Genomic DNA, 12,236 nt, shown 5'->3' with positions numbered 1-12,236 from the left:
AGCAAACGTACATGTGTACATATAGGAGGACAATGAGCTGGTGCGGGACAACAAACACCGCTGTGGCTGCTTGGCCATCCACTTGCCATAAATACACTGTAAATATACTTTTAACAGTATTAAGGTGTTGAAAACTGCGTTGCACTGCTCTGTAGCGCCGGGATGAGATGTGCCCCAAGCAGCTTTCCTGACATGAACTGAAGTTTTTTCACTGCAGTAACAGCCCTTCCTGACCAAGCAAAGTACATGCACACGCAGATAACGAGTATAGCTGTAATGAATATATCATGTGCATGAAGACTGGCAGATAAGCACGCAAGAGTATGGAAGTCAAACCAAGGAAACAAAGCTTGCCCGTGGACAAATGTGAACGTAACTGAATGACTTGAAGCGTCGCTGCCATCACAGAGCTTGAATTTGAGATGCTGTGATCCTCAAACATAGGCCGGGTCTTAATTGCCAAATTCAGCTGCAAGTTCAGCTATTTACAGAATCCGCATTTGACATGGTTATTGTACTTATCTTGTTCCATATACAGATAGGTAGGTGGCTGTTTTGACTAAAGTGCTGTCTACCTTGACTTCATAAAACTCTGGATTCTGTTTAACTAGATTTCATTAGCGATGTGAATGCAGGCGACCAACCAGTACCACTGTTCCACTTATCTGGCATTTCCGTATAAGAGAGTTTCATTTCTCCAAAGTCCAGCACATTCACACTGATCCACAAACTAACCCACATGCTAAAAAACGGACGTCCAGTTAAGATGTGCAAAAGCTTTTTTTTCTACTTTAATAATTTGCCCTAAGCACAGCAAAATACGATGTCAAAGAGACGCGAACTGTTAGATATCATCTTGTTTATGTTATCTTTTCCACTGTAGGGCAGGGCTGCAACCAATGCATTTTCTTTTAACCATATCGACAAAAAAAAAAGGCACAGGCTATGGGAGTCCCTGCACTCTTATTCTTGCACCAGATTTTTCAATCTTACTGAAGTTTTGCTATATAAGCGCAACTCAGATATTAGTGACGTGAAGTTTACAGTGTGAAGAATCCAAATGAAACAATACACTTACAGGGGGCGGTGAGGTTGGAGGGCTACACAGCTCTTCCCTGACGTCGAAGTTTGTCGTAACCTGAAAAAAAAAAAAAAAGATATTTTTCTATTTCTTATCCAAATTAGGAACGAACTACTTGTTTTGAACATGTTCATGTTGAGGGAAGAACTTTTCTCCACCCTCTTTCAGTACAGCATACTAGTATGAACTAGTTCAGACTGTTAGCTGTAAGAAGCCATCTCACATTGTGCTTGAAGAAGCCATTACGAAGGAAATAAAACAAAAACAAAGATTAAAAAAAAAACAAACCGACAGGATACTGCAGATTATGGGCTCAAGTTCAAGAGGTAACTGCACTGCAATGACTTCTTCACATCTTAACCAATGAGCACAACAAGCGATTTAGATTCATTTTGCGCTGTTGTGTTTTGCTACCGGAAAGCCACGCTGTAGCGAAAATGACCCTTTTAAAGTGATACTGAACAAAAATTTGAAAAACTGACGAAAACATCGAAATTCTACTTGGAAGACACAACTGTTCCGGTAAACAGAGTTTATTTCACGTATTTTTTAAGAGTTGGCAACTGTTCCGGTAAACAGAGTTTATTTCACGCATTTTTTAAGAGTTGGCTGTATTTTTGGTGCATTGTCAGCGCACGGCGGCTGCACACACCAGCGCGAGCAGTGACGTCACATTCACCGCGGCGCATGCAGGGTGCACGCGTTTGTCCTTCCCTTACCTTTCTCCATCTTTCCTTTACATCTCACTCTCTCCCTTCCACAAAGGCACTGAGGTGTGCCCCACCATTTAGGGGATTTACCCCAGCTGGGAGCATTGTTCGCTGTCGGTGCCGTTTGTAGTGGTACTGGGAACCGTAGTGGGAGCTGAGCGGGTTGAGAGACACGGGTGACGACTGGCATTCTTGGCATGCCTGTTTCCAGTGCATGAAACGTCACCAAACGTCACCTCCTCTAGTTCACGGCGCGGCCACTAGATGCGGCAGTTCGTGAAAAACACATTGAATTCATTATCTTCCTCTAGTTCCTCCCAGAAATGAAGGTTGTTTCTATCGATTTCATCAATTAATCTTTCAATTTGGCTGTAAGTCTTGGTGGCAAAAATTTTGTTCAATATCTTATTAACACTTTCCTGTCCGCGGGAAAAAAAGGTCATTTTTGGGTACTCTAGTAAACAATTTTTCCACTGCCACACAAAATGATTGATGCTACAATGTATGGTACTAATCTGTAGAACAAGGAATGCAGTTCCTAACGGCATTAAATTTAAAGCAAACATGACTAAAAGAATCTGCGAAAAAAAAAACTTTAATAGGAAGTTTTTAACAAAAACGAGAACACTCTGTGAATAAAGCAATGCTGCTTTACACCAAGTAAACATAAAGAAATTTCTATACGTCTTCACCAAAAATGTCATTTCCAATATCCCCGAAAATATAAGCATTCTATCTGCAGCCGTTATTTTGATACAAAAGAAAACATTAGCCCAAGTGGCTGTAGTGCCACCGCGCAATGCAGTTACGTGATGCGGTGAAGTGCAGGTTTTCGCAGCATGTCTTGCAGAAAACATTCATTTTCTGCTTTATTTTTGGCTCAAAAGTATACATCCATGCATATTCATTAGTTGTTTCTCATATCTCGGCGATTATTTCTTAGGGAAAGAATGCCACGAACAAATTGACCGGTCAGATGAAATGCTGCGCGGCACTACTGAGCACAATGGCGAAGTGCACTGCGGGTCGCCTTCTCGCACTAAACTCCACTCGTTGAGCAGCCGCCGGCAAGCGCTCCTGCCCAAACGGTGCATTCAAGCGTCAAAATATACGATGTGCCAATTCTTGATTTCCTAATGTATATTTCATTCCACTTAAGACTGCTTATCTTCATTTTATTTAAACGATTCCACTCTGCTATATCTCAGTTTAATGCTTAAATTGACCATTCCAGAACAAATAAAACAAGATTCAAAGACAGGATGAATAAAATACTGGACACTGTGGACTCTACTTCAAGTCGATGTACTGCAAGGGCTTCTTCAAGTTTTAACAAACTAGAACAAATTATTTTGAGTTAACATATGCCTTTGCTATTATGAAGCTATGTTGGAGCAAACACAATTTTTGCAATTCACACAGACAAAAAAAAAAGTTAGTGACATTGTTTCGCTCCGTGAATTCAGGCAATGTGCAAGCAAATTAGTGCTATCCCCTTGTGCACTGCCCGTACAGTGTCTCTTGAAGTTAACCAGGATGGCTCTGACACACTCCATGACAGTGATTTGACAAATGGGGCCATGTAAAAAAAAAAAAAAAAAGCCTAGACTTCAAACAGCAGCATCTTTGGCACACCCCTTGGTCGGTTGGGGTGTGCCTATTGTCTTTCAAATTATGCAGTTTAAGCCACTGCATAAGTGAACATCTCTGGCAAATCACCCAAAATGGATATGCAGCATTGTGTAGGTTTCGGAAGAGACATGCAGAGCTGGAGGCAAAAAGTGAAGTCAGCAGGAGAAGCTGATAATGGAGAAAGGAACGCATGAGATTACTAATTGTATGTGAATTGGTCACCAGATTATATTAGGAAAAAAAGAGGCTTTCTTAAGTGCCACTTTCTAAACATGGTTTGTATTTAAGTGAGCTGTATTACCGTACCATGGGGCCTCGACATATGGCTATCGGGATAGCCCTGGCATTGTGTCATGCGCATGAGTTCATATTCAAGCATTAATAATAACTTCCAGGGTTTTAGGTGCCGGCGCCACAATATCTTAATGAGGTAAGCCATAGTGGAAGACTCTGGATTAATTTCAAACACCAGAAGTTCTTCAATCTCCATCCCATCGAAATGCAGTTGGCATGGTCGGGAATCGAACCCGTGTCTATATATTCAAGCATCAGAATTCATATTGTGCCACTTCTTGCACTCCTTATGTAGATTTCTTTCCATGCGATCAAGCGTGTTCAATGAATCTTTGTTTTATTTAAACATATGCACCCATTTACATGATCTCACTTCTCAATCATGTATTGTTAATTTAGTACTCGCAATTTTTATGTATTCAAGTTCATTTGGAGTCTTTGACCTTCCAGCTTCCTATGAGATTGTCTTTATGGGTGACTTAGGGGGGTCCTAACCACAGCTCAGGCTTGCTGAAAAAACATACACTGCAGAAAGCACACACTTTTGCGAACAGCTCAGCCAACTCTTGCAGCTGTATGCTGCAAGGAGAGTTTACAAGCAGAGCACGACTTTGCCAGTTGCTCAAGCACCTTCTCTTCATGTAGAGGCCCATCCTCGCTCTCTTCGAATGACCAGCACCAGTTCTATTTTATCGTAGAGCAGATCACAGTCATTGGCCGATAGCTAACATAAATCAAGAGTGGCATTTGGATCAGATGCGCATTTTCCCACTGTGTGCCGTGGCACTCTATAGTGCAATAAAATTACACAGCAGCAACACTAGTGTGCACAGGAATCGCACCAGAAGTGAGCAAATGTGTTCATGGCGCGAGCTCAAATTCATGATGCGCATCGATGTAGCCTCTCTCCCGTTTCACCCCTCCCTGTGTAGCTTTCAGCGCACTCGTCACTACGAAAGAAGAGAAAAAGTACATGAGGCGTGCGGCAAATCCCTGTAACTCCAATCGTACCTGACATTAAAAAAATTTTTGCGGCAATCGATTCGTGAGGCAATTAACCCAAATACTGAGACAAGCACGGAGCTGAGAGAGTGTCAGTGCCTATTTAATGGCAGGTACAGCAATCATTTAACTCCGACATCTACAGCCAATGCTCGATCAATGCTCTACCACAAAGGCCATGGTGGGACGAGGCGCCCGACAAGAACCCATAAACAATCAAATGCCCGATTCTGGTACATTTCTGGTCGTTACAAAAAACTGGTGGTTACTCATTGCAACTGAGAATCAAACTTTGCACCTGCGCAACTGGAGCCGCACACTCTACCATTTCAAAACCTCTGTGGTACGATGACTGAACAGTGGAATTCAAAATGAGCTTGCCAGTCGCCATTTTTTCTCATTTCCCTAATGAGCTGCTTTAAAATCTAGCTGCGTTGCAAGCGCTGTGGTTGGTGAAACCTACATACAACCAACTTGCCCAAGCGTTTTGAGGCATGACATTTCCTTGTTGTCAAGAAGGCTTCTTCTCATTAATATTGCAGCGTTGCTTTGAAAAAGTCGTACAAATATTTATGCAGAAGTCTAGTAACTTTAACTCATGCAAAATTTGTGATGAAACATTAGGAAAAAGAATGCTGCCGATTTCTCTTTCTCCAGCAAGGTAGAGAGAACGCGCTCGCAGATGCTGCCATATTTTCACCCCTGTCACGCCTTCTGCACAACACGGTATGCTAGATGAGGTACTTTACATATTTTCGCCTCTTCTCTTGCAGCTGTACCTTGTTTCTCGATGTATTGGTATGTCGTGTCTATGTGCGCGAGTGCGCGCGCATAGTGAACAACTATTCACAAGGAAACGCTCTCTGTCTCTATTCAGCTAGTTGTGACATTTTATGCTCTGCATACTTGACTACCCTGCCAGAAATGTTCACTTAATCTCATTTGCGAGAAAGTTCATGCCCACCAACAGCGTTGGAGCGGCCCGCATAACCCCATGCCACAGCCTTTGTATAACGGACGAAGGACACCTGATATAAATAGTACTAACGATAATTCCCGGATTGCATAAAACAACGATTACACGTACTTTAGTGACAGGCCTAAGTCGCAGTAAATGAAATTCACGCAGTTCACGTCGAACTCTTCAAACAAGAACTTTCAGCATTCTGCCGCCATTTAAATTCGGATTGCTTTGGTTTGCCTTGGAAGTTGTTTCCAAATCCACACTTCGGCCTCCTGAAATGAATCTCGAAGGCTATGCTCAAACGCCCCAAACGGACGTCACAGACGCCATGTTTGTAGGGGATAGGCTGGTTTTTCTTTTCAGCAAATCTTCGTCTGCTGTCGCTGTGCTGGCACAGCTTCGCTCACAGCACCATCGTGATCAGTTTTCTTCCATCCTCTTAATAACGCGCGGGTCTGTAGTGAAAGGTCAGCAAATTCACCAACCTGCCTTTCCAAGTACGATGCTGCTCACCTCTCTCTTCTGTGCTGCAGTCACTTTCAACAGGCCACTTGACCGATGATTGGAAATTGGGGAATGTCATTCCCATTTATAAATCAGGTTAATGAACAGTCACTATTAAATAATCTTTCAATGCCACCATCAAATGTACTGTCTAAAATCGTAGAACACGTATTCACAAATCATGAGCTTCTGTGCCTCGAACAAACCCTCCGCACAGCACGGTTTCGCTCAATGGTTTATCCTGTGAAACTGACCAAGCTACATTCCTTCATTATTTACACTTAAACTTAGTCCGTCATCAACAAATTGTTGCCATCTCAGATCAATAAGTCGTGAATGGACCGGCCTTTCGCACAGCACTGCTAGTGCTATTACATAACCGACATTATTTTTTAAAAGTGTGGCACAATATTTGTTCAGCAGTTCATGTGGTTACCCACTGTTAAATTATGTGCATAACATCAGCACATTTGCAACTCATATATATGCATACACATACACGCAGTAATAGATCCCTACTACACATTATCAACATCCTAACAATTGCAGGTGTCTTTAAACTCTGCTACTGTGTTCTTCAAATTTGTAACTATAGAAATATGCCAACATCTAACCATATGATTTATAGCACTACCATAATCAGCATGATTAACAATTTTATTTGTTGGACAGTGTAATTTGCTTCCATATTTATATGTGAACCACTCGTATTTAAGTCCTCTGTTTTAAACCTTTTAAACATGGGCTCATTTGTTAACAATATCTACGCCATCTCGAAATACATATCAGGTGAACATTCACACTTTTTGATGAATCCAAGCAGACAGCAGTGGCTAATAAAGAGCGCAAGTCACCCACAATAAAATTGTCCATCCCCTAATGGTCTTTATTACCTGCAGTTTCCACAAATGCTGGAAGTGGTGCTGGGGTAATGAGAGTGGCTTGCAGTAGTCAGCCTTCATCAACTGTGCCATTGTGGATACGTAGCACATGCTTTCTATAGTGACTGTGCTGGCTATATCACTTTCAACATGGTACACTTGTACTGTTTTTTATCCAGGTGAGTGAAGCACTGTTTCTTCAACGATCCCAATGTTTAAAGTGTTCACTGTAGACATTACACTCACATGGCCTCTTGTCAATGCGAATCCACATGTGATACTGGAATGATGTCATCGGTAATCACCTGGCACTGGCAGCACTGTAATGTCTTCTGAGGCTGGTGGGAATGCTTATCCACAGCAAGGTTTCCGAGAAGGAGTAGCTGTTTCTGCACATAGAACCAGGTAACTGATTCTTGCTGAAGCAAGCATGCTCAAAGTGCCACTGTCTTCACCAGTAGTGCGTTGGGCTGAGTGCGACGATTCTGAGGATTGTGACCTTGGAAGATTCCCAGCTTCGAAGTGGAGCTGACTTGTTTCTCATGCCTCAGAGGAAACATGGAATAAATGTCTGTCAATGTGGTTCTTTGTCTTTCAGCGCTCGTCTTGTTGTGTCTTCCTTGTCCACGTATGCTAGCGCTATGTTACCTTTTGATGAATAAATGTCACCACGGTCCCCTTACACACAGGCGTTCCTGTCAATTGTGTTTCACTGAAGACCACTGAGGTCATCCTAGGTTGCTGTGATGCCTCACAATGTTTCAGTGCTGCTGGTTTGTCAACTGCTGCTTCAGCTGGTCCTTTTTCATTCATGTCAGCATCCTCCTAGAAAATATTGAGGACAATTTTACAGGAAAGCTACTAAGTGATAACAGCTTTATTGCTTGTAGTAATGTTCTTAATGGCACAAAGGCAGGATGTGGCAACAGAGTGCCCCGAGACAAAACACTGAATAAAAACCGAACTTTGTGTGGCATGTCACAAGCCTCGAGCCATATCCTAATTTGAAAGAACGAAAGTGCTCTTGTAAGTTATAAACAAGACACTGCTCTAGTTGCATAACAAACACATCCACTGCAAAGTCCTATTAGATGCGCGACAGATACAATACATGAAACATACCATTCTCCCACTTCATTTAAGCGCTTTGACATTTCTCTAGACACTTGCAAAGGCAGCAGAAAATGCACAAGAGAAGAAACTCAAGATCAATGCCATGTTCCTTCAAAAGTATGCTCTGCAACAATAAAAAAAAAAATACGTAGCTTTAACGGACCTAACATTGTAAACACCAAGGGAAAATGGAGCTGAGGGGAAGCCTCAGCGATGGAGTGCAAAGTAATGCAAAGCTAGGACGTCATCACTAACTTCACACCAACCTGCACTTGGTGCGGCTGCACATTGCCTTCTCCCCAGGCCCAACTCCGCCCTGGCACCTGAGCCGCTGCTCCCCACCTCCACTCACCCTCCTCCTCCCCGCTTGACCACCTGCACGTCTCCAACCTCTAACTCGCCTACACATAACTATGCCATACACTCACCATCGCATCCCTCCTCCTCACCCTCGCTTTCCTTTACCACCCCTTACTTATAATACATGGCTATGTTTTGCTTTACCCTCTCCTTTCCTCCTTACCCACACAACACTCCTCGTCCTCGCTTCCCTTTCCCACTCCTTGCTATACCATACTACGCATACATGGCTATGCTATGCTTTACCCTTTCCCCTCCTCCTATCTATTAGGTGCCATTCTCCATTGGGCTGAGGCATAGGTTGTGGGACACCTTCATGCCGCAACCTTAGTGCAGCCCTGATATAGACGAAGCTGTGCACTTAGAACAAGAGACACATTTAAACACACAACTGCATAAACAAGTCATTTAGTCAGTGCGAGCATGACTAGAACAATGCCCTCCTTGAAGCCCAAGGAAACAACTCTTTTTTTTTTTTCAATTTGAATTGCAGCACGAATAATAAGAGCACTTCACTTACAGGATGCAGCAAAGTCAGAGTGTTACTTGGCAAGGTAATCTCCTCCGCCTTGCTGACAGAGCTTGCTGTGGTAATCTTGGCTCTATCATGGATACTGCGCGTGTGCCTTCTGACCTCAGAAGGCCTGGCAAAGTGTCTCTCGCACACGGGACACTTGTGCGGCTTTTCTCCCGTGTGAGTTAACATATGAATCTCCAGGTAGCATTTCTTTTCGAATCTGGCTGGGCATAAGTGGCACGGGTGTGGCTTATTCATCTTGTGCCACTTCAGATGTGTCAGCAGGGCAGTTAACTTCGTGAAGTTCTTGCCACACTCCAGGCAGTGCCACATTTCCACTCCACTTGCATGCAGCTGCACGTGTCTGTCAAAAGACTCCTTCTTGCAGAATTTGGACGGGCACATCTGGCACATATAGGGCATCTCACCTGTATGGCCACGTTCGTGTCTAGCGAGTCTGGTCTTATTAGCAAACTTCTGCCCACAGATGAGGCAGGCATGTGCTCTCTCATCCGTGTGGGTGAAACGGTGTGTCGCGAGACTTGACGTTTGAGAAAAGCCGCGGCCGCAGATGGAACAAAGGTATGGCTTCTCGCCCGTATGGGTACGCTTGTGCTGTTCAAGAGTTGCCTTCCGAGCAAACTTGAGGTCGCAGACAGGGCAGGCGTATGGCCTCTCGCCTGTGTGCACATTCCAATGGTTTCTCAAGGTCTCTGTGGTTGCAAAGCACTGACCGCACATCTTACACTCAATACGCCTTTTCGGAGGTGATACTGTAGCTCCTTTGGAGGTTCTGGACATTAAAAAAAGAAAAAAAAGGAAGAAAAAAGATTACCATAACTCATTTCAGTGGAAACTGCATATTGCTCATATTGCTGCATATTGGCTCCATACATTAGAGTATATATTCACGTAGTAATTATAATAAAGACCGTGCTGGATACCCACACAGACAAACCAGAACACACCTCACACGGTTATTTAAAACACTGGCTTTCACAACTCCGGCACAATGAACGCCATGAACTAGAATGAGCAAATGCTCATTCCAGTTGCTTCTCGGGAGTTGCTTCTCGCTTCTGTAAGACGACGCAATCTGAAACTCTAAGCACCCAGAAATGGGGGGGGGGGGGGGGAGGTGCCAGCGCAGACCATCACACAAAGCTACCAGCCAACACTGCTCCCAGCAACACAAAGCTACCAGCCAACCTTGGAAACCAAGCAAGTTACCTGCAAGAGAGGGCAGGAGTAACATTTTTGATGACCTGAGCAGCTTTACAACATTGAACACTCCATGCTGTACATACTACAGGACACATGATCCCCTACCTTTCTGCCACAATCGCCTGCCCCCCTTCCCCTGCCTGGTTGTGCGGCATTGCTGGAGCTTCAGCAGAGCAGCAGCTGTTAAGCCTTGCAGAGCAACCATAACACATGCGTGTAGAAGTACAGTGCCGAGACCTACCCCACTTCTCTACAACCTAATTACAGCTACATGCGCATTTAGCACAGTGTCCTCATCTGAACATGACTGTCATGGCTAGGTGTCATAAGAAACTTAATTTGGGGTATTACCTGCGAGAACCAAGACATGATTGTGAAGCACACCATAGTGCAAGACTCCAGGTTAATTTTACTACCTGCAGTTCTTTATTGTGACCTATATCTATGCACAGGAGCATTTTCATTAAAACGTGGTAGAAGACGTGAATTTAAATGTGCACTCTCGAGTTCAGAAGCGCAAGGCTATTGCCACTGGTCCACTATGGAACGTGAGTGACGTGCAACAGCATGTAGTGGCTGACTTGCTTCATTGTAAGTATTGGAAGTACACGTGGCAGTCAAGGCTGGTCATTGTAGTTAAAATAATTAAAAGCATCACGTCACCCACCACACACCAAATACTGTGTCTGTAGAAGCAGGTACAGCTCACCTTTTGTCACTGTCCATTGCAGCTGTGCTTGCTGAATCTTCAGTGTTGTTTGCCAATGTGGTTACGGAGTCAATATTTGGAAGTAGGACTGGAGGCTCAAAAGGTCCTTTTGTATCCTTGTCCAGATGGTCCTGTGAAGCAGCACAAGCATTTTTATTTTTGCGATTGAGTGCGATCGTGTTTTGTGTAACAATACAGGTCCCGTAGTTTTCATGGTACCAAAAACTTTTCATACTTTTTAATGTATAACTTTGTGCAACAATAACCTTCTGTCTGTACAACGTCAAAGCATCTACTCATCTTCAAACTGTAAACAGTGAAATACGGGCACATAAAAGAGCCACACAAAAACACAGACACGAAGCGCTGACTATTAAATGACCTAGAGTGAATTGATGCAGAAGCCCATAAAATCCATAAAAGGAAAGAAAAAGAAAAGCCAGTGCAGGTGAATATATGCGCGTCACCCTTACATGAGGTCTCCTTGTGTTTTAAACAAAGAATATGCAGTTTCTGTTAGTGAATATAACAGATGGCACACTTACACATTTATCTTTCAGTACTGCAATTCTGTGGGCGTCAATGTTTTCTCACTTCACTCGGTTTCTATTTTTGACAATATGCCACACTCTTCCAAACTCTCCTTCCACCAACTAAAACTTCACTTCAGACGACTGCGCAATAAAAAAGACACGGACAACAGAGAAGAAGACACACCCATCGCAAACTTTCAACTAAATTTATTGTGCCAACGAACCTGTTTATATACCGACACAGTATAGACTACACATGCGTGTAAATGGTTATACATTGATGCAAAGTAGACTGCACATGCGTGTACACGAAATAAAACAACAGTTGCGAGTTACGATTTGGAAGATGCCACCACCAAGAAGAACAGTTCTTTGTCAGTGAGAACCAGTGAAGATGAACTAACACACTTATCACCCGATTTTGCAATTGCCTCAGCCTCAGTGATTTTGCAGATCAGCTGAGTCCTGCCACGGGACACAATCATGCAACGATAAAACGTAGGTGACAGCCACAATCGCGACAATGAATTTTAAGGAAACTACCGGTGCCATTTCTTATGTCACCGTGGTGCTCACGTAGCCGGTCATTGAGGCACCGCCCGGTTTTCCCAATGTATCGCTTCCAACACGAAAGCGGGAGGCCTTACGGGACAGGGTGAGCACATTCAACAAACCTGTTTCAATTCCGCTTTGTGCACTTTCCAGGCGGGAC

The 12,236-nt window shown here is 43.6% G+C and overlaps 2 protein-coding genes across 2 annotated transcripts in view; both read right to left on the bottom strand.

Moving 5' to 3' along the window:
- Window positions 1–7,161, bottom strand: part of LOC119404864 (zinc finger protein 768) — a 30,855-nt gene extending 23,694 nt beyond the window's left edge. Inside the window, exons 1-2 of the mRNA XM_049419392.1 lie at window positions 7,081–7,161; window positions 1,079–1,138 (exon numbers count right to left, since the gene is read on the bottom strand). Of these exons, the coding sequence (XP_049275349.1) occupies window positions 1,079–1,138; window positions 7,081–7,161 (141 nt within the window). The remainder of the gene's footprint in view (window positions 1–1,078; window positions 1,139–7,080) is intronic.
- The window catches only part of LOC119405411 (uncharacterized), a 53,779-nt gene continuing 48,070 nt past the window's right edge, over window positions 6,528–12,236 (bottom strand). The window contains exons 18-20 of the mRNA XM_037672249.2: window positions 10,992–11,122; window positions 9,062–9,851; window positions 6,528–7,893 (exon numbers count right to left, since the gene is read on the bottom strand). Of these exons, the coding sequence (XP_037528177.1) occupies window positions 7,708–7,893; window positions 9,062–9,851; window positions 10,992–11,122 (1,107 nt within the window). The 3' untranslated portion in view covers window positions 6,528–7,707. The remainder of the gene's footprint in view (window positions 7,894–9,061; window positions 9,852–10,991; window positions 11,123–12,236) is intronic.

Source organism: Rhipicephalus sanguineus, chromosome 9 (genome assembly GCF_013339695.2).
Source record: "Rhipicephalus sanguineus isolate Rsan-2018 chromosome 9, BIME_Rsan_1.4, whole genome shotgun sequence".
In the NCBI taxonomy this organism is placed as follows: domain Eukaryota; kingdom Metazoa; phylum Arthropoda; class Arachnida; order Ixodida; family Ixodidae; genus Rhipicephalus; species Rhipicephalus sanguineus.
This window is presented reverse-complemented; position numbering and strand designations above follow the sequence as displayed.